This window comes from Theropithecus gelada, chromosome 19 (assembly GCF_003255815.1).
Source record: "Theropithecus gelada isolate Dixy chromosome 19, Tgel_1.0, whole genome shotgun sequence".
NCBI classification, from domain to species: Eukaryota; Metazoa; Chordata; class Mammalia; order Primates; family Cercopithecidae; genus Theropithecus; species Theropithecus gelada.
The window spans coordinates 47323616-47345965 of record NC_037687.1 but is presented as its reverse complement, the minus strand read 5'-3'; the positions used below and the strand labels follow the sequence as shown (position 1 = coordinate 47345965).

Below are 22350 nucleotides of genomic sequence, written 5' to 3'. Positions count from 1 at the left end.
GATCTCAGCTCACTGCAAGCTCCGCCTCCCGGGTTCACGCCGTTCTCCTGCCTCAGCCTCCTGAGTAGCTGGGACTACAGGCGCTGCCACCTCGCCCGGCTAATTTTTTGTATTTTTTTAGTAGAGACAGGGTTTCACCGGGTTAGCCAGGATGGTCTCTATCTCCTGACCTCGTGATCCACCCGTCTCGGCCTCCCAAAGTGCTGAGATTACAGGCTTGAGCCACCGCGCCCGGCCACATTCAACTTTTCTTATGTCTGAAAGTTTTCTTAAAATTTGCGGGGGAAAGGTAGTACTGAGAAAAAAAGATTTATAGACAAAGAGTTCTATAGCATTTATCCTAATAGCAGAGAAAACAGAAGCCATTTAAATGTACAAAGCAGAAACAGGTTTTAAAAAAAAATCACCATGGTATATCCATAGTTATGCAACCATTAAAAATCAAAGTTCGAATAAACAAGTTTCTACATTAAATAACAGTAAAACGGAAAACAATACTTGGGGCCAGGCACGGCGGCTCATGCCTGTAATCCCAGCACTTTGGGAGGTCGAGGCAGGTGGATCACCTGAGGTCAGGAGTTCAAGACCAGCCTGACCAACATAGTGAAACCTCATCTCTACAAAAAAGAAACCAAAAAAAACAAAAAAAAAATTAGCCGGGCATTGTGGTGGGCACCTGTAGTCCCAGCTATTTGGGAGGTTGAAACAGAAGAATTGCTTGAACCTCGGAGGCAGAGGTTGCAGTGAGCCGAGATTGTGCCACTGCACTCCAGCCTGGGTGACAGAGTGAGACTCCACCTTGGCAAAAAAGAAAAGAAAACAATACTTGGCGAGGCGCCGTGGCTTACACCCATAGTCCAGCACTTTAGGATGCCAAGGCAGGAGCATCATTTGAGCTCAGGAGTTTGAGACCAGCCTGGGCAACAAAGTGAGACCCCCATCTCTACTAAAAACAAACAGCAAAAATTAGCCAGGTGCAGTGGTGCATACCTGTAGTCCCAGTTACCTGGGAGGTTGAGGCAGGAGGACCGCCTGGGCCTGGGAGACTGAGGCCTGCAGTGAGCCGTGAGGGTGCCACTGCATTCCAGCCTGGGTCACAGAGCAAGAACTTGTCTCAAACCAAAAAAAAAAAAAAGAAAAAAAAACAACACTGAAGCTATACACAATTTTTAAAATTCACCAAAATGAGTTTCCCTTGAGTAGCAGAGTCATGGACAAATTGGTTTTTCCCTACTTCTTTTTTTTTTTTTTTTTTTTTTTTTGAGACGGAGTCTCGCTCTGTCGCCCAGGCTGGAGTGCAGTGGCCAGATCTCAGCTCATTGCAAGCTCCGCCTCCCGGGTTCACACCATTCTCCTGCCTCAGCCTCCCGAGTAGCCTCCAGAGGAGCTGCGACTACAGGCGCCCGCCTCCGCGCCCGGCTGGTTTTTTGTATTTTTTTAGTAGAGACGGGGTTTCACCATATTAGCCAGGATGGTCTCGATCTCCTGACCTCGGGATCCGCCCGTCTCGGCCTCCCAAAGTGCTGGGATTACAGGCTTGAGCCACCACGCCCGGCCTTTTCCCTACGGAATGTGTCGTGCTGTTACCTGAGCACAGGCTGAGTGGCCGCCTCTGTCCCTGCTGCTCTTTTTCCGTCTTGATAAGGGCGGCCACTCAGCCTGTGCTCAGGTAACAGCACGACACATTCCCAGTCAGTGAGTTGAGACCCAAACCTTTGGCAAAAGCGGCGTTGGAGCCCATGAGACTGCATCCCGGATGCTGAGGCACCATCCGTTCCCATGGGAGAACCCCGCGTGGCAAGGCACTCGCCCCGCTCCTCTCCCCAGAGGCCTGGGGCTGACGAACGGCCCGGCCTCTCCATCCCCAGTGCACTGCAGGGGTTGCTGGGTGGAGGCACCCTGTTAACTGGTGCAGGTGTGTCGACCAGGGGGCAGGGAGGGGTCCTCACCTGTAGAAGCAGAGCAGCAACCTCGTGATGGCCACCGGAGCAGGCATAAATGAGGGGCGTGTTTCCACTGAGGTCCTTCTTATTGGGTTTTGCATTCGAATCTAAGAGACACTTCACCACCTGGGCCAGAGAAGAAAAACGTGCAAACTTAATCAAAATTTCTGTCATTTCCTGCCGGAGAAAAATTACGAATAAAAATAAAAAGAAAAAGAAAAAAAGAAAATAAGAAAACAAAATTTCTAGAGAGAAATCCTCAAATTTGATCTTCTTTTGATTTGTCTCTGAGCTTATTAAATTTTTTGTTGTTTTTGGTTTTTCTTTCTTATTTTTTTAGACAGAGTCTCGCTCTGTCGCCCAGGCTGGAGTGCAGTGGCATGATCTCAGCTCACTGCAGCCTCCACCTCCCAGGTTCAACCGATTCCCGTGCCTCAGCCTCCTGAGCAGCTGGGACTACAGGCACCTGCCGCCACACCTGGCTAATTTTCTGTATTTTCAGTAGAGATGGGGTTTCGCCATGTTGGCAGGGGCTGGCCTCGAACTCCTGACCTCAAGTGATCCACCCGCCTCGGCCTCCCAAAGTGCTGCGATTACAGGCATGAGTCACCACACCCAGCCATCTCTGAGCTTATTGAGAAGACTTTAGACCCTCCAGGAGAAAAGGGAGCAGGTGAAGAGGGGAGGGCTACCGTCTGCCATGGGGCTGCTCTGTGTGGGTGAACTGCAGGGTGACGGTGATCTCACTTCACCCGATGTGCTGGCCGACGGTGATCTCACTACACCTCTCTATCCTTTCCACCCCAGGGACAGCTGCAATCGCCACTCCAGTTTTACAGATTAGGAAAGCGATGCCTGAAGCTCTATGCTAGGTGTTGGTGAGAGAGATGCAAAACCTGAAATATGGCTTCTGTCTTTAAAAAGTTAACAGTAGAACTGATACAGGAAAATGAAAAAATATAGACACAGTTTTCCTTAAAGAAAAGCAGGGCCTGGTGCTGTGGCTCATGCCTGTAATCCCAGCACTTTGGGACACCAAGGTGGGAGGATTGCTTGAGTCCAGGAGTTCAACACCAGTCGGGACAACATGGTGAAACCCCATCTCCACAAAAAAATTAAAAATCATCTGGGTGTCGTGGGCGCATGCCAGCTACTCGGGAGGCTGAGATGGGAGGATTGTTTGAGCCCAGGAGGTTGAGGCTGCAGTGTCAGCCAAGACTGCAGCACTGCACTCCAGCCTGGGAGACAGCAAGACCCTGTCTCCCAAAAAAAAAAAAAAAAAAAAGCAAAGAAAAACAGGACTTTCAAAAAGTTAATCACTCCAAAATTCTCCCTTGAGCCCCTCTATGGGGCCTTGATTATTCTTTATGAAGTGCTCAACTGTTGGGCCCAGAGCAAGCGCTGTCAGTGTATAAAGGTGGTAAGATGACCATGGGGACAGCCCTCGGTGGCTGCCACACAAGCTCAAGAGCCAGATCCTGCTGGGAGCAGAACAGAATGACAACCTCGGTACCACCCACATGGGCGTGGCAGTGGGGCAGGGACTGGCTCCACCCGCAGGGAGCACCAGGGTTCTGTGCCCTGAGGCTGAGTGGCCTACCCTGTGTACCTCAGAATCTCCGGGCTTGGGGGAGCAGTGTCCTCTGGGGTAGCCACCAAACCCCTGCAGCATTCCCACTAAGGTGCCCAAAGCGGACACCCTGCTCCACTGCCCGCGACACAGAGCCCGAACCTGAAAGTGGCCCTGCTGGCAGGCCAGGTGGAGCGGAACAGCTTGGTCTGCATTCCTGGCACCCGCGTTGGCCCCGTGCTTCAGCAGGAGGGGGATGAGGTCCACCCGGCCGTGCAGGGCGGCGACATGCAGCGGGGAGGAGCCGTCCTGGCTGGTCACGTTCACACCAAGCCCGCTGGCAGGAACCTTCGCCAGCCTCTGGGAAGCACAGAAGATGGAAACAGAAACACCATCAGTATTGAAGAAACTGGGCCGGAGTGACTGGCGCCATGTGCCCCCCACAGCTCCCACGCACAATGCGGGATCATGGTGGGATCCAGGATGGATTCCAATTCCTTTGGAACTACGTGGCAGGCATGCCAAAGAACAACTTCCTCTTTTTTTTTTTTTTGAGACAGGGTCTCACTCTGTTGCCCAGTCTGGAGTGTAGTGGCACCATCACGGCTCACTGCAGCCTCCACTTCCTGGCTCAAGCGATCCTCCAGCCTCAGCCTCCCAAGTAGCTAGGTCCACAGGCACAAGCCATTGTGCCCAGTTCATTTTTTTTTTTTTTTAAGAGATGGGGTCTTGCGATGTGGTCCAGGCTGGTCTTGAACTCCCAGGCTCAAGTGGTCCTCCCACCTCAGCCTCCCAAAGTGCTGAGACTACAGGTGTATGCCACTGTGCCTGGCTAATTTCACTTTTTTTTTTTCACTAGGGCTGTAGAGCCTCTAAATTCACTTTGAGGGGCATGGCCACAGCCCCGCAAAGGCGACGAGATTCACTTGCTGTTTATAACTCTGTTTAACCACCGCTACAAGAAACAATGATTCTTGGCTTTAGGTGAGAGTAATTTTACTTTTTGATGATTAAAAATGTTACCTCTTTAAAAAAAAAACGAAAACCGTATGCTAAATTAAAGGCTGAATTTTACTATATGTAAATTATATCTCAAAAATCAAAAACAAAGAAGCCAGAAAACACACACGTGCACACACACACACACACACATGCAAAATGAAATACCCTGCATATTTATCAGAATGGCTCAAGTTAAAAAGTCAAGGCTGGGCACGGTGGCTCACGCCGGTAATCCCAACACTTTGGGAGGCCGAGGTGGGAGGATCACCTGAGGTCAGGAGTTCTAGACCAGCCTGGCCAACATGGTAAAACCCCGTCTCTATCAAAAATACAAAAATTAGCCAGGTGTGGTGGCCCCTACCTGTAATCCCAGCTACATTACAGGTGTGCACTGAGGCTGTAGAATCGCTTGAACCCAGAAGGAGAAGGTTGCAGTGAGCCAAGATTGCACCACTGCACTGCAGGCTGGGTAACAGAGCGAGACTCCATCTCCAGGAGAAAAAAAAAAAAGTCAAAATACCAAATGTTGGCAGGGATGTGGAGCAAGCGGAGTACTTACACCCTGCTGGAGGGAACAGAAACTACTTCAGCCACTCCGGAAAATTGGCAGTTTCTTATGAGGTTAAACATATCCTTACTATATAATCCAGCAATTATACTCCGGGTGTTTACGCAGCACAAAGGCCCGTACACAAATGTTCATAATGGCGTTATTTACAAACCCAGAAGCAGGAAAACTACTCAGATTGTTCATCAGCGGGTGAATGAAACAAGAAATTCTGGTGTGTCCACCCAATCAACTACTACCCAGCAATGAACTCCTGATCCATCATGGGTCTCAGAAATATCCTGAGTCAAAGAAGCCAGCCACAAAACGGACATGCGTTACGATTCCACTTACAAAAGATTCTAGGAAGTGTTAACTAATCCGTGATGATGAAAAGCAGGTCAGGGGTTGCCTGGGAGAGGCGATGGGGGCACGGGGGTTTCGGGGGGAGGACGGCAAAGTCTCACAGGAAACTCTTGCAACTGAGGGAAACGTTGTGTATCTTGCTGGTGGTGATGGTTTCGCGGGTTTATATATCTGTAAAACTTGCCAAATTGTATACTTTAAATACATATGCTTTATGTAAATATAAATTATATAATTTATAATGTATATAATTATATTTCAATAAAAGATTTAAAAACAAATTCTAAAACACCACTGGAGGCCGGGTGTGGTGGCTCACGCCTATAATCCCAGCACTTTGGGAGGGTGAGGCACGAGGATGGCTTGGGCCCAGGAGTTCGAAACCAGCCTGGACAACACAGCCAAGACCCTGTCTCTACAAAAATAAAAAATCAGGCCGGCGAGGTAGCTTACGCCTGTAATCCCAGCACTTTTGGGAGGCCAAGGCGGGCGGATCATGAGGTCAAGAAATCAAGACCATCCTGGCCAACATGGTGATACCCGTCTCTACTAAAACTACAAAAATTAGCTGGGCATGGTAGCATGCGCCTGTAGTCCCAGCTACTCAGGAAGCTGAGGCAGGAGAATTGCTTGAATCTGGGAGGCAGATGTTGCAGTGAGCCAAGATCGCACCACTGCACTCCAGTCTCCGTCTCAAAAATAAATAAAATAAAATAGCCCGGCATGGTGGTACGTGCCTGTAGTCCCAACCATTCGGGAGGCTGAGGCAAAAGGATCCCTTGGGCCCAGGAGTTTGAGGCTTCAGTGAGCTATGACTGTACCACTGCACTCCAGCCTTGGTGACAGATCAAGACTGTCTCTCAAAAAAAAAAAAAAAAAAAAAAAAAAAGTTTAGGCCAGGAGCAGTGGCTCATGCCTATAATCCCAGCACTTTGGGAGGCCAAGGCAGGTGGATCACTTGAGGTCTGAAGTTTGAGACCAGCCTGGCCAACATGGCAAAACCCTGTCTCTACTAAAAATACAAAAATTAGCCAAGTGTGGTGGCATGCGCCTGTAATCCCAGCTACTTGGGAGGCTGAGGCAGGAGAATTGTTTGAACCCAAGAGGCAGAGGTTGCAGTGAGCTGAGATCGCACCACTGCACTCTAGCCTGGGCGACAGAGGGAGACTCCGTCTCAAAAAAAAAAAAAATGTAATTTTTTACTGCAGGCCTGGTGCAGAGGCTCATGCCTGTAATCCCAGCACTTTAGGAGACTGGGGCAGGAGGATCACTTGAGCCCAGGTGTCCCAGGCTGTTAGTGAGCTATGATTGTGCCACTGCACTCCAGCCTGGGTGACAGAGTGAAACCCCATCTTTAAAAATTAAAATTTAAAAAAAAAAAAAAAAAAAAAAAGACCACCACTGGGCTAGAAGAAGATTTTCATTTAATCACAGACATGAAGCAGTATAGTGTTGTGTCTTTTTGAGAAATTACAAAAGGAGAATAAGAGGTTTTAGAAGTGCAGGGAGCCTAAAACTTCAAGTTCCACAGTACTTTACTGTGTAATTAAAGTGGGAAAACAGGGAGGGGCAAAATAGCAAAAACAGCAGCGGCAGAGACGCAGCAAGCTCCCCTTGCCACACACAGGCACTGAGGGTCTGGGGGCTTTGTCACTTCCCACCAGATGCTAGGGAACACCATCTGCCTTTCTTTTTTTTTTTTTTTTTTTTTTTTTTGAGACAGAGTCTTGCTCTGTTGCCCAGGCGGGGGTGCAATGGCCGGATCTCAGCTCACTGCAAGCTCCGCCTCCCGGGTTTACGCCATTCTCCTGCCCCAGCCTCCTGAGTAGCTGGGACTACAGGCGCCCGCCCCCTCACCCAGCTAGTTTTTTGTATTTTTTAGTAGAGACAGGGTTTCACCGTGTTAGCCAGGATGGTCTCGATCTCCTGACCTCGTGATCCGCCCGTCTCGGCCTCCCAAAGTGCAGGGATTACAGGCGTGAGCCACCGCGCCCGGCCCCATCTGCCTTTCTTATCCTGCATTTTCATAGCCGCCTACATTGGGGAAACTGTGTTCTGGATCATGTGCATCCAGAGGCAGGGGGCCAGGTCAAAAGGCACACACCCCCAATGTACATGTTACCTCACAGCTGAAAAACGTGTGAGGGAACACTTCAGTCATTTTCAATATCCTCAAGAGTCGCCCATGCTGAAGTTCTTTTTAGAAATGGTAAAATTATCCTACAATATAAAGGCTAACACCGCTCTATCTATTTTGTAAAGTCAAATCCCTTTTCTTTTTTTTGAGATGGAGTTTCACTCTTGTTGCCCAGGTTGGAGTGCAATGGCACGATCTCGGCTCACCGCAACCTCCGCCTCCTGGGTTCAAATGATTCTCCTGCCCCAGCCTCCCGAGTAGCTGGGATGACAGGCATGTGCCACCACGGCCGGCTAATTTTGTATTTTTAACAGAGATGGGGTTTCTCCATGTGGGTCAGGCTGGTCTCGAACTCCTGACCTCAGGTGATCCACCTGCCTCGGCCTCCCAAAGTGCTGAGATTACAGGTGTGAGCCACCGTGCCTGGCCAAATTCATTTTCTTTTTTCTTTTATATTTTATATTTTTAGTTTTTTAGAGACAGGGTCTTACTCTGTTGGCCAGGCTGGTCTCAAACTCCAGGCCTCAAGTGATCCTCCAGGGTGGCCTCCCAAAGTGTTGGGATTACAGGAGTATGACACTGAGCCCAGCCTAATTCTCTTAGTATGGGACATACACATCTATAATTAGATAGCTAACACATGAGTGCATGCTATGTATGCAATACCATTTACAACTGCTTGAAAGAATATTAAATACTGAGATGTACACTTAACATGACACAGGCAGGATCTGTATGCGGAAAAAAAAAATCACAAAATGTTGATGAAAGAAGTCAAAGAAGGCGTAAATACTTGGAGAGATATACCACGTTCATGAAGACTCAACATACGTTGAGTCAGATGATGTTATTTCTCCCCAGTTCATCTGTAGGTTTAATGTAATTCCTATCAAAATCTGAGCAAGGTATTTTGTAGACATACAAAAGCTAATTCTAAAATTGATATGGCTCAGACCAGTCTGGGTATTACAAGAGTGAGGAAGTAAGTAAGCAGGTAAATAAATAAATAAATAAAATTTACATGGAAAGGCATAGGCCATAGAATAGCCAAAACATTCCTGGCAAAGAAGAATAAATTAGGAAGAATCATTTAATCCAGCACTGAGGCTTACTACACAGCTACAGTCATCAAGACAGCACGGTACTGGTAGGATGGGCCCATAGATCAATGTAGCAGAACAGAGAACCCAGAAATCAATCCACACAATCTATAGCCAACCGAGGTGCACAGGCAAGTCACGGGAGGAAGGAGAGGCTTTTCAACAAATGGTGCTGGAGCAAGTGGACATTTGTAGGCAAGAAAAAAAAAGAAGAACCTCAACCTAAATCTCACAATTTGAGTAAAAATTAACACAAATTGGATCACGGACTTAACTATAAAATATAAAAGTATAACTTAAAAAAAAAAACAGGAAAAAGTTGGAAATCTAGAGCAAGGCAAAGAATTATCAGACTTGATACCAAAAGTATAATCTATAAAAGGAAATATTGACAAACTAGATGTAGAAAAACCTTTTTCTCTGTGAAAGCCCACGTGAGATTATAGACAAGCTACACAATGAAAGGAAATGTCTGCAAACCACGTATCTGACAAATATCCACACATCTAGAATAGATAAAGAACTCTCAAAATTCAACAATAAAGCCAAAAACAAACCAATGAGAAAACGGGCAAAACACATTAACAGACATTTCACTGAAGAACATATACAGATGGCAAATAAGCACATGAAAAGCTGTTCAACAGCATCAGCCATTAGAGAAATGCAAATTAAAGCCACATTGAGATAGTACTACACACCTATCTGAATGGCTGAAACAGAGAACAATGACCACGCCCAAGGCTGGGGAGGATGAGGAGAAACTGGATCACTCATACATCGCTGGTGGGCATGTAAAACGATACAGCCTGCTCGGGAAAAGACGGTCAGTTCCTTATAAAAACGAACCATGGAATTACCATGCAATTACCACGTGACTCCGCAATTGCACTCTCAGGCATTTATCCTAGAAAAATGAAAACTTGTGTTCTTACCGAAACGTCTACTCGAATGTTTGTTCATGGCAGTTTTATTGATAACATTCCCCAAACCAGGAACAAAATACGTGTCCTTGGACATTCCACAGTGAGTATATGCCACCATTAAACAAATGGAATGCCACCCCGCGACGGAGAAACAGACCTGATTCTATGCGACAACGTGGAATCAAACGGAGCGAACAAAGTCAATTCCAAAAGGTCATACGTATACTCTGTGATTACATTCATGTAACGTTTTTGAAGTGACAGGATCTGAGAAACGGAGAACAGGTGAGTGGTTGCCAGCGGTTGGGGATGGTGGGGTGGGCGTGGCAGGTAGAGAGGTGGGTGTGGCTGTCAGAGGGCAGCTTGAGTGATTGGTCTTGTGGTGAGAGAAATGTGCTTGCAGGTGACGGAGACGTGCTGTGTCTTGATGGGGGTGATGGCTTCACAGGTTTTACATCTATAAAAGTTCACCAAATTGTATAAATACATAGACTTTACTGTCTGTGAATTATACCTCAATAAAGGATTTAAAAACCAATTCTAAAACACTGGCTAGAAAAGAATGGCGGGGTGGGTTTTAATTTAATCACAGATATAAAGCAGTTTAGTGTTGTGTCTTTTTGGGACATTACAAAACAAGAATAAGAGGCTGTAAAAGAACAAGGAGGCCGGGTGCGGTGGCTCACACCTGTAATCCCAGTACTTTGGGAGGCTGAGGTGGGTGGATCACTTGAGGTCAGGAGTTTGAGACCAGCCTGGCCAACATGGTGAAACCCCGTCTCTACTAAAAATACAAAAATCAGCCGGGCGTGGTGGTAGGTGCTGTAGGCCCAGCAACTCGGGAGGCTGAGGCAGGAGAATGGCTTGAACCTGGGAGGCAGAGGTTGCAGTGAGCCGAGATTGCCCCATTCCACTCCAGCCTGGGCAACAGAGCAACAGAACGAGACTCTATCTTGAAAAAAAAAAGAACAATGAGTATAAAAAAGTATCTTCTGTCACAGAAAATATTTTGAATGTGATGGTGGATACATAAACCTACACATGTAGCACAACTGTACAGAACTAAATACACACACACACACACACACTCTGAGTAGCACAACTGTACAGAACTAAATATACACACACACACACACACAGAGAACAAGTAGAACTGGGGAAATCTGAACTAAGGTCCACAGATTGCATCAATGTCGATATCCTGGCTGTGATTCTGCACCATAGTTTTGCAAGGATGTTACCCCTGGGGGAAGCTGGGAGAGGGTTTGGGGATTCCTCTGCACTTGGGGGAGAGTCCCCACGAAGACTGAACTCACCCAAGTAAAAGCAGCAGCAGAACATGCGTGCAGCTTCCCTGGAGGGCTTTACGTACCTGAAAGGAGACCCTCAAGCATCTGTTCATAAGCTCCTGCCACGGGACTCAGGGGCCCAGATAGCAGCCAAAATGCTCATCACGGGGACACATCCCTGCTCACTTACCTGCTGCGCAGGAAGCTGGCAGCCGCTCTGGGCTAATGAGTCCCACCATATCTTGGGGAATACTTATTCACAGCCACGCAGTACAGTAATTATCTGGCTGAGAAACAGAGAACTTTCCTGAGGGAAAAAGGAAGAATTTGCTGGCCAGGAGCAGTGGCTCACATCTGTAATCCCAGCACCTTGGGAGACTGAGGCGGGAGGATCACTTGAGCCTGGGAGGTCGAGACCAGCCTGGGCAACACAGAAAGGCCAAGTCTCTACAAAAAGAAACGAATTAGCCAGGTGTGGTGGTGCAGGCCTGGGGTCCAAGCTTGTCAGGAGACTGAAGTGGGAGGATCACTTGAGCCCAGGCGATTGAGGCTGCAGTGGGCCATGACTGTACCACTGCACTCCAGCCTGGGTGACAGAACAAGACCCTGTCTCAAAAAAAAAAAAAAAAAAAAAAAATTGCCTACATTCTCCAACCTCCACCAACAGAAACAAAGCCGAACCTTCTGAGCTGGGGCACACTTGGGGCACTGGCACAAGGGGTGACAGAATTCGAGGTCTGCTGCACTGACAGTGTCCTCCGCATCCTCCAGGTCCTCCTCTGTCCACTCCAACAGGTAACGCACCTGGTGATGGAGAGTAAGGGAAACAGGAACACATCCTCAGTGTCGTCGCTGCGCAGTATCTTAAACACACACCGTCAACCGTTCCCAATCAGGGCTCACACTTCCTTCCCCAACCCCACAGCCATTTATAACCGGCTTCTGCTCCCTCATGAAGCCTTCCTCAGTCCTTCCACTTCACAACTTATGTCAGAGATTCTTTTCTTCTATCATAAAAACGGGCAGGCAGATCGGTGCTGCCTCAGAGTGATGGCTTTAAAACTCTATCCTAGGGCTGGGCGCAGTGGCTTATACATGTAATCCCAGCATTCTGGGAAGCAGCGGCCGGAGAATCGCCTGAGCCCAGGAGTTCAAGGCTACAGTGAGCCATGATTACACCACAGCACTCCAGCCTGGGCAACAGAGCAAGACAGTCTCAAAAAAAATAAACCCACCCTGGTCCTAGGGCATTTAGTAAGCACCTCACTCCCTCCTCCATTAAAAGTGGAAGATACAGCCAGGCATGGTGGCTCATGCCTGTAATCACAGCACTTTGGGAGGCCTAGGCGGGCAGATCACCTGAGGTCAGGAGTTCAAGCCCAGCCTGGCCAACACGGTGAAACCCCGTCTCTGCTAAAAATACAAAAATTAGCCGGGTGTGGTGGTGCATGCCTGTAGTCCCACCTTTTCAGGAGGCTGAAGCAGGAGAATTGCTTGAACCCAGGAGGTGGAGGTTGCAGTGAGCTGAGATCATGCCACTGCACTCCTGGATGACAGAGCAAGACTCTGTCTCAAAAAAACAACAACAAAAAAAAGTGGAAGACACAGTCCTTTCAAGGGGCCAAAGGCAAGTGAGGGAAACCTGTCCCTCTGCATCTAAGGAAGACTATCTCCACTGTCCACTCATTTCACTGTCAGATGTGCCTAATGATAGGACAGATGCCTTCCCTTCAAGCCACGACATTCTCTCCAGGTGCCAGCCCAGGGCCGGTGGCCCCATCTTATCCAGACACCTGCTTATGACTCCTCGGAGCCCCAAGCCTCAGGCCCCCTCCCGCGGCCCAGGAGTCCCAACCGACCACAGCTTCTGCAGAGCCTCACACACACCACTGGGCTCTGCCCTCGCCTCTCTATTTCCTCCTCTCCCCAAAACGCTGCCCTCTCTTAAAACCGAGCTGCCCTCCTTGCACACTGGCTAGTGGGCCTGGGCTCTGAGCCCACACTCTGTGCCCCGGACATGGTCTCTGGTCTTGGCAACGTCTCACCACACTCCTGGAATACGGACGTCTGAAAGGCAGGGCCCACGTTTGCTATGTGCCTGTATGTTCATCCGCCTCATTACTTGTCGGGAAAATATAACATTGCCATTACCAAATATGCATTAAACATACCGCCCTCTGCACAAAATCAGAGGGTCCACGTGGCCCAAAACTGAACTGGAGACAAGAAACACAGATGGGTGGCTGTTTTAAGCTAGAACAAGCTTTTTATAATAAAAAGCACTTCTAAAGCTGGGCATGGTGGCTCACACGTGTAATCCAAGCACTTTGGGAGGCTAAGGCAGGAGAATCCCTTGAGGCCCAGAGTTCAAGATCAGGCTGGGCAATATAGCGAGACCCTATCTCTACAAAAAATTTGTTTATGATTAGCCAGGCATGGCCACGCACAACTGTGTATCCAGCTATTCAAGAGGCTGGGGCAAGAGGATCACTTGAGTCCAGGAGTTCAAGGCTGCAGTGAGCCATGATCACGCCACTGCACTCCAGCCTGGGTGACAGAAGAAGACCCTGTCTCTAAAAAATAAAAATAAAAGAAAAGGCACTTCTAAAAACTCACCATTTCTAGATCTCCATCAGCAACTGCTCTTAAAAGTTTTTCTACCTTAATAAAAGGAACAAGAATATTAGAAAAATGATTTCAGTAATAAAATAATAATAGAAATAATATAAACATTCTGAAAACCTATTGGCTTGATTTGTGGAGTTTTAATGTCTGACTTAGTATCTTATTTTATTTTATTTTTTTTAAGATGGAGTTTCGCTCTTATTGCTCAGGCTGGAGTGCAATGGTGCCATCTTGGTTCACCGCAACCTCCGCCTCCCAGGTTCAAGTGATTCTCCCGCCTCAGCTTCCCTAGTAGCTGGGATTACAGGTGCTAAATGGCAGTGGGTTCTGTGCACACCAGCAACTTCCTAGGATACCCTCTCTGAGCAGTTTTAGGGACACGTTTACAACATACTAAATCAGCTGGGCATGGTGGCTCACACCTGTAATCCCAGCACTTTGGGAGGCTGAGATGGGCGGATCACCTGAGGTCAGGAGTTTGTGACCAACCTGGCCAGCATGGTGAAATCCCATCTCTACTTAAAAAAAAAGTAGCCAGGCATGGTGGCAGGTGCCTGTAATGCCTGCTACTCAGGAGGCTGAGACCCGAGAATTGCTTGAACCCAGGAGGTGGAGGGTGCAGTGAGCCAAAATCACACCACCGCCCTCCAGCCTGGGTGACAGAGCAAGATTAGGTCGCAAAAAAAGAAAAGAACGAGGCAAATCTATTGTGCTGACACTGAACAAACTCTAAAGTAACTTAAGTGGAAAAAATAAAAAGAAAAAGAAAAACAAAGGCCATCAATGAACTTCTGCAAACTGCAAGGTGGACATGTGTGTGAATGTCTACGTGAACTTTGCAAGAACTCAGGAACAACGACATTAGGTTCTCAACAGAGGTGCCTGTAGAGCGGGGATGGAAGGCAGAGAATGCTATGCAGACATGATCTGAAATCAGACTGGGCACGGTGGCTCATGCCTACAATCCCTGCACTTTGGGAGGCCCAGGTGGGCGGATCACTTGAGGTCAGGAGTTCAAAATCAGCCTGGCCAACGTGGTGAAACCCTATCTCTACTAAAAATACAAAAAAATTAGCTGGATATGGTGGCAGGCACCTGTAATCCCAGCTACTTGGGAGGCTGCGGCAGGAGAATTGCTTGAACCCAGTAGGTGGAGGTTGCAGTGAGCCAAGATTACGCCACTACACTCCAGCCTGGGCGACAGAGCAAGAGTCTGTCTCAAAAATGTAAAACTAAAAATGAAAAATAAAAACAGGCCAGGTGCAGTGGCTCACGCCTGTAAACCCAACACTTTGGGAGACCTGAGGTCAGGAGTTTAAGATCAGCCTGGCCAACATGGTGAAACCCCATCTCTACTAAAACTACAAAAAAATCAGCTGGGTATGGTGGCACACCCCTGTAATCCCAGCTACTTGGGAGGCTGAGGCAGGAGAATTGCTTGAACCTTGGAAGTAGAGGTGGCAGTGAGCCGAGATCGCACCACTGCACTCCAGCCTGGGAGACAGAGCGAGACTCTATCTCAAAAAATTAAAAATAAAAATAAAATGATCGGAAATCAGTGGACCTCTACATGGCCTGACTTGTATTTTTCTTAGCCTATCCTCTCTCTAATACACAAACACACTCTACCACACTAATTGCTGCTCAGGGAGCAGCCCACGGAAGGGCACGCCTAAGTGCACAGCACTGCGAGATGCCGCTGGGCCTAGCTCGAAGGCACCAACCTCAGCCACCACAGAGCAGCAGCGGCCCCAGCACAGGCGAGCAGGCTGAGGGGGCAGCCCTCATCAGGCCACGGCTCTTCAGCTGAACGCCACCGCCTGGGGCCGCCAAGGCCTCCCCGTCCCCGTCCTCCCTCTGGAAGCCTCACCTCTCTGTAGTCCTTCTTGGTCTCCTCCTGCCTTGAGCCGGCTGACATGGAGGAGAAGCTGGAAGTGGAGGACTCTTGGCTGATGGAGTCCACGGAGCGCTGCGGGGACTGCACGGGGGCCTGTAGCCAGGGAGCCCCGACGAGAGAGAAGACAGGGCACAGGGTCACGTGAGGACCGGAGAAGGAGCCCTTGGTCTCCGAGGTAACCAGCTCACTCTGCCCGGCTGACTTACCTCGGATGCCTTCTGCCTCCTCTCGAAGGACAGGTGATGGGCTTCCATTATAGATAGAATCTAGGGGGACAGAGGGGATGCCAACAGTACCCAATGAGAAGGAGGTCGTCTCAGCACAGCCCCATCACCCACACGCCCCACTGCCAGCCTAGCTCCTCAGAATGTCAGTGCAGCGAGCCTTAGGTCATGTGGCCCAGCCGCATCCTTGGATGGTCAGAGAAACCAAGACCCAGAGCAGGTGGCAATTTACATAGGATAACACCAAAGTCGGCGCTTCCTCCCATCACGGCTCCTCCTGCCCCGTGGGAGGACTCAGGGCTTCCCATGCATGGACTCAAGGGTAAGAGAAGCCAGACCCACATGGAGCCTGACAGGTGACTGCATCCAGCCCCCAGGCCTGTCTGTCCACAGGCAGGAGGTGTGGCCTTTCCTCCAGCACCCACAGGTCTCAAGCAGGAGCAGCTCAGAGCCAAGCCGAGAAGGCGGCCTCTCCTTTCCTCTGCAGATCTCCCTCTGGAAGGGCCTCTGGTAAACAAACACCACAGCAGTAGAACCCTCCTCCCAAGACGTCACAGTAGCCCAGGCCGTGGTGGCACTGCTCAGCCCAGTCAGCTCTGCCTGTCAGAAAGCTGCGACCTTTGCAGAAAGGTATTCAGGGGTACAGCCGAGGCCCCTGAAGCCAGAAGCAGGGATCTAACCCTTCACAAACGGTGCTTTACTGTAGATCTTACACTGTGTCCCTACCACACACCAAAAACATAATTAAAAAAAAAAAAAAAGAGGGAAGCTGGGCGAGATGGCGAGATGGTCCACATCTGTCATCCCAGCACTTTGGGAGGCCGGGGCGGGCAGATCACTTGAGGTCAGCCGTTCAAGACCAGCCTGGCCAACATGATGAAACCCCGTCTCTACTAAAAATACAAAAAAAAAAAAAAAAAAAGTAGCTGGGCGTGGTGATGCACACCTGTACCTTCCAGTTACAAGGGAGGCTGAGGCAGAAGAATCACTTGAACTCGGGAGGCGGAGGTTGCAGTAAGCCAAGATCATGCCACTGCACTCCAGCCTGAGTGACAGAGTGAGACTCCGTCTCAAAAAAATAAAATAAAATAAAAATAAAAAAGAAAGATGAAGGCCCAGGGGCGGTGGCTCACACCTGTAATCCCAGCACTTTAGGAGGCCAAGGCGGGCAGATCACTTGAAGACAGGAGTTTGAGACCAGCCTTGCCAACACAGTGAAACTCCATCTGTATAAAAAATCCAAAAATTAGCCAGGTGTGGTGGCACATGCCTGTAGTCCCAGCGACTTGAGAGCTGAGGTGGGAGGATGGCTTAAGCCCAGGAGGTAGAGGTTGCAGTAAGCTGAGATCGTACCACTGTACTCCAGTTTGGGCAATACAGCCAAACCTTGTCTCAAAAAAAAAAAAAAAAAAAAAAAAGAGAGAACAGAAGTAAACTTTTGGAGGTGATGGATATGTTTATGGCATAGATGGTGGTGATAGTTTCACGGATGTCCACTTATCTCTAAACTTATCAAGTTGTACACACTGACTATATATAGCTTTCTGTATGCCAATCATGCCTCAATAAAGAGGTTTCGAGAAAACAAAAATAAAAACAAATTCAAACTGTGCTACTCCCAGAATAGGATGTGAACAAACTGAAAGAACGACCTAGAAAAGCAGGAAATTATAAAAGGGAGCCAGTCAAACATCAAAAGGCAGAAAGCTGGCCAGGCGCAGTGGCTCATGCCTGTAATGCCAGCACCTTGGGAGGTGGAGGCGAGAGGATCACTTGAGGCCAGGAATTCAAGACAAGCCTGGGCAACACACTAAGATCTCATCTCTATTACTTTTATAAAATCGTATATTTTGGGGCTGAGTGCAATGGCTCACGCCTGTAATCCCAACACTTTGGGAGGCCGAGGTGGGTGGATCACCTGAGGTCAGGAGTTCGAGATCAGCCTAGCCAACACGGTGAAACCTTGTCTCTCCTAAAAATACAAAGAATTAACCAGGCGTGGTGGCAGGCACCTATAATCCCAGCTACTTGGGAGGCTGAGGCGGGAGAATCGCTAGAACCTGGGAGGTGGAGGTTGCAGTGAGCCGAGGTTGCAGGGAGCCACTGCGCTCCAGCCTGGGCGACAGAGCGGAGACTCCATCTCAAAACAACAAAAAATTAAGTATTTTTGTAAAAAGGTAGAAAGTCAGGCCTGTACAAAGGGGGCTCCCCTAGAGACCCGGATTGGAACAGAATCCCTCAGGGGACCCCCAAGCTGTGGTCTCCATTTCACAGGGACCTGTGCTTCCCCCGGTCAGTCTGCCACATGCCTGCCTTACAACGCCATTCACCAGCTCTGCTGCCGAGAGACGAGAGTGCAGACAACTGGCCTCTGTGAGCCACTGTGAGCCACCTCCAGTCCCCGCTGACGCACAAGAGGTGAGCACTTCACAACATGCTCCCCAAACTATGTCTCCAGAAATTACTACCAGAAAAAAGTGAGTTCATTAACAAATTATGTAGGAAAGAAACCATACTCAATGATGTCCAGAACTAGCCGAGTCAGAATGAAGATTCCAGGCTTTGAAGGTGAAGCACCGGGAAAACGGAGTTCCAACACATCTTGCTCCCTCCCCAGTTCCTGCCTCTGAGGACCCTCCTTTCTACCCACTCCATTTGCCAATAAATCAATAGCACTCAGCAGCCAGAACAAACTCTGCCCGCAGCAGCTCCTGGAACAACCGTGAGAAAAGTGCCCACTCAAACCAAAAATAATATCAATCAGTAAAACCCATTAACGATCAAGTCCCACATGCAGCAGAAAGGGTGCAAGCCAAGTTCTGCCCTCAGGCACTAATGCATAATTTGTCTATGAGGCCAAGACCTAAGCGACGGACATCGATCTTCTTTCAAAGTCATCTCGCCGCTCAGAGACGGGAAGAGCTACCTTTGAGTTTAACGCACACTTGAGGGGCGTCTCCTTTAGTCTGTTCTGGATCTCGGTGGATGCTCCGTTCTGCAGCAATGTCTCTATGACGCCTTGGTAGCCCCAGCGGGCAGCAATGTGTAGAGGGGTGTCTCCTTTCTCGTTGCCAATGTCAAGTCTGCACGACTCCACGTCGTAGTAGACCAGAGCCTTCACACACTGCAAAGAGATGGGGAAAGAGCATCGCTCCTGGACGTACCAAGCCTCGATAAGGTCTGTGCTCTCCTCGGCCTCCTCACCAAGCAAATGCACAGTAATAGACAGAACTCAGAGGTGTCACAGTATCTGATCAGGACACCTCATTCTTTTTTTTTGAGACAGGATCTCTCTCTGTCATCCAGGCTGCAGTGCAGTGGTGCAGTAATAGCTCACTGCAGCCCTGAACTCCTGGGCTTAAGCGATCCTCCCGCCTCAGCCTCCTGAGCAGCTGGGACTACAAGCATGCACCAGCATGCCTGGATTTTTTTATTTCTTATTTTGTAGAGACAGGGTCTCGCTCTGTTGCCCAGGCAGGCCTCAAACTCGTGGGCTCAAGCAATCCTCCCATCTCGGCCTCCCGTAGTGCTGGAATTATAGACGTGAGCCACCGCGCTCAGCCAGGACACCTCATGCTTGCAAAAGGATGAAACTGCCAATCAGTAAGAAGTGGCTGCAAAAACTGTGATGTCTCCATGTACAGAACAGAGTTACTACAGCAGGCCTGAGACTGCTAACCACTGAGAAGCCTGCTTGCAAGACTGCCTGTTGGCCTGAAACATTCTATGGGTGCCTGGATGTGAGGAGTGTTCCCAAAGTTCCCTAATTGATTAGGTGGCTCATACTGGGCCTGAATTGTTTTATACAATGCAGTTGATGCTGAATGCTGAGTTTCTTCTGGGAGTATGGCATTTTGGAACATGCTGTCCAGAAGGTGCTTATGGGACTAGCCTTCAGTAACTCTTGGGGACTGAGTTCCTCCCGAGTGGACCACACTTCCTGTGTGGGGTTCCAACTCACTGCTGGAAGAACTGAGCCCACCCTGTGTGGCTCCATGAAAAGAGATCTTTTTTTTTTTTGAGACACAGTCTCGCTCTGTCGCCCAGGCTGGAGTACAGCGGCGCAATCTCAGCTCATTGCAACCTCTGCCTACTGAGTTCAAGTGATTCTCCCACCTCAACCTTCTGAGTAGCTGGGATTATAGGTGTGTACCACCACGCACAGCTAATTTTTGTATTTTTTTGGTAAAGATGGGGTTTCACCATGTTGGCCAGGCTTGTCTTGAACTCCTGACCTCAGGCAACTTGCCGGCCTTGGTCTCCCAAAGTGCTGGGATTACAGGTGCCAGCCACTGTTCCCGGCCGAGAGAGACTGTTTGAAGCTCACCCCTGCTCTCCTCTGGACTCCACCATGTGCCTGTTTCCTTTGCTGATGCTCTGTGTCCTGCTGTAACAAACCACAGCTGCAAGTGCAACTGTATGCTGAGTTCTGTGAGTCCTCCCAGCAAATCGCTGAGCCCAGGGGTGGTCTTGGAGACCACCGACACAACACACGATAGATCACTGCAGCTATTAAAGAATGTGCTAGATGGCCGGGCACGGTGGCTCACACCTGTAATCTCAGCACTTTGGGAGGCCAAGGCAGGCAGATCACTTGAGGTCAGGAGTTCAGGACCAGCCTGGTCAACATGGTGAAACCCCGTCTCTACTAAAAATACAAAAATTAGCTGCATGTGGTGGTATGTGCCTGTAGTCCCAGCTACTCAGGAGGCTGAGGCAGGAGAATCGCCTGAACCCGGGAGGCCGAGGTTGCAGTGAGCTGAGATCGCACCACTACACTCCAGCCTAGGCAACAGAGCAAGACTTTGTCTCAAAAAAAAAAAAAAAGAAGAATGTGCTAGATCAGCAGGGACTGACCTAGAGGATTTCTGTAACTTAGGGCTAAGTTAGGAAAGCAAGTGGCATAAAAACGTACAGGGCATGGTGCCATCTTCATATATCAACCACCTGGCCAGGCCTGACCCCTACACACGTGTGTAAATCTATCCATATATCACTACGGAGAGAAGCCAGAGGGAGGGCGGGTAGGAAAAAATAAGCATACAGTGGTGAAACAGGGCGTGAAAATGGAAATTACACAATTCTTGGATATTATTATAAAAGTGAACCGGGCATGGTGGCTTATGTCTGTATTCCCAGAACTTTGGAAAGCTGAGGTGGGAGCATTACTTGAGTTCAGGAATTTGCGACCAGCCTGGACAACATGGTGAAACCCCTTTTCTACAAAAAATACAAAAATTCACCAGGCATGGTGGTGTGTACCTTCAGTTCCAGGGGAAGCTGAGGTGGGAGGATGGCTTGAGCCAGGAGGCTAAGGCTGCAGTGAGCCAAAATCATGCCACTGTACTCCAGCCTGGGCAACAGAACAAGACCTTGTCTCAAAAAAAAAATTTTTTTTCTAATTTTAAAAAGTAAAAAATAAAGGCCAGGTGCGGTGGCTCACTCCTGTAATCCCAGCACTTTGGGAGTCTAAGATGGGCAGATCACTCGGGGCCAGGAGATCCAGACCAGCCTGGCTAACATGGTGAAACCCTGACTTTACTAAAAATACAAAAATTAGCTGGGTGTGGTGGCACACACCTATAATCCCAGCTACTCAGGAGGCTGAGGTTGGAGAATCGCTTGAACCCGGAAGGCAGAGGTTGCAGTGAGCCAAGATCCCATCACTGCACTCCAGCCTGGGTGACAGAGTGAGGCCCTGTCTCAAAAATAAATAAATAATAAGTAAATAATAAAAACAGAAAATGTAAAAATTGAATATGTACACAAGTAAGAACCAGACGGTAGCAAAGATAAATGAAAATGATTTGACTTCAGGATAAGAAAATGAGCAACTTCTTTTTAAATTTTTGTTACTTCAATATGGCATCTGTAATATATTAAATATTCCTTTTTTTTTTTTTGAGACGGAGTCTCACTCTGTCACCCAGGATGGAGTATAATGGTGTGACCTTGGCTCACTGCAATCTCCGACTGCCACGTTCAACTGATTCTCACGCCTCAGACTCCCGAGTAGCTGAGATTACAGGTGCCCACCACCATGCCCAGCTAATTTTTGTATTTTTAGTTGAGACGGGGTTTCACCATGTTGGTCAGGCTGGTCTCGAACTCCTAACCTCAGGTGAACTGCCCACCTCAGCCTCCCAAAGTGCTGGGATTACAGGCGTGAGCCACCGTGCCTGGCCTAATATTCTTTCATATTCAAAAAATTTACACACCCAGTGTTTCAATAATTATCGACACAAAATACATGAGACTAATGAGATATCCTGACTTCTCTACAAGTGAGAAAAGGTGAACGCAGCACCCCCCGCCCCGGGAACAGCAAGGGCCACTCACGTCCTCGTGGCCGTAGGTGCAGGCCAGGTGGAGCGGGGTGTTCCCGTTGTTGTCCTGCACTTCCGCGCTGGCCTTGTAGTGCAGCAGCAGCAGCTGTGGAGATAAAGGAAAGCGATGAGCAGGGCACAGCTGGCTCCCTGGGAGGCCCGGCCTCCAGTCTTAGCAGGGGGAGGTCGTTTGTTATCATCTTCAATCTTATTTATGCTACTACTCAAACTATACCAACACCCATCCTTCCTGACAGTTTAGAGACTGAAGAAAAAAGTCTAAAGCCCCACCTTTTCTTCCCCTAGATGATCAGGAAGTTTTTCTTTTTAGAGAGAGGGTCTCATTCTGTCTCCCAGGCTGAAGTGCAGTGGCACGATCATTGCTCACGACAGCCTCG

At 48.8% G+C, this 22350-nt stretch overlaps 1 protein-coding gene and 1 non-coding gene across 3 annotated transcripts in view; both read right to left on the bottom strand.

Moving 5' to 3' along the window:
- Positions 1-22350, bottom strand: part of ANKRD27 (ankyrin repeat domain 27) — an 82517-nt gene that overhangs the window by 8145 nt on the left and 52022 nt on the right. For both annotated transcript variants that reach the window (XM_025368673.1, XM_025368672.1), the window contains exons 17-24: positions 21966-22058; positions 18553-18750; positions 15609-15668; positions 15376-15495; positions 13497-13541; positions 11562-11684; positions 3676-3873; positions 1950-2069 (exon numbers count right to left, since the gene is read on the bottom strand). In XM_025368673.1, the coding sequence (XP_025224458.1) occupies positions 1950-2069; positions 3676-3873; positions 11562-11684; positions 13497-13541; positions 15376-15495; positions 15609-15668; positions 18553-18750; positions 21966-22058 (957 nt within the window). The remainder of the gene's footprint in view (positions 1-1949; positions 2070-3675; positions 3874-11561; positions 11685-13496; positions 13542-15375; positions 15496-15608; positions 15669-18552; positions 18751-21965; positions 22059-22350) is intronic.
- On the bottom strand, positions 4373-4504 carry LOC112613658. Its single transcript, XR_003116984.1, has one exon. It is a non-coding gene; the product is annotated as a small nucleolar RNA SNORA68 (small nucleolar RNA).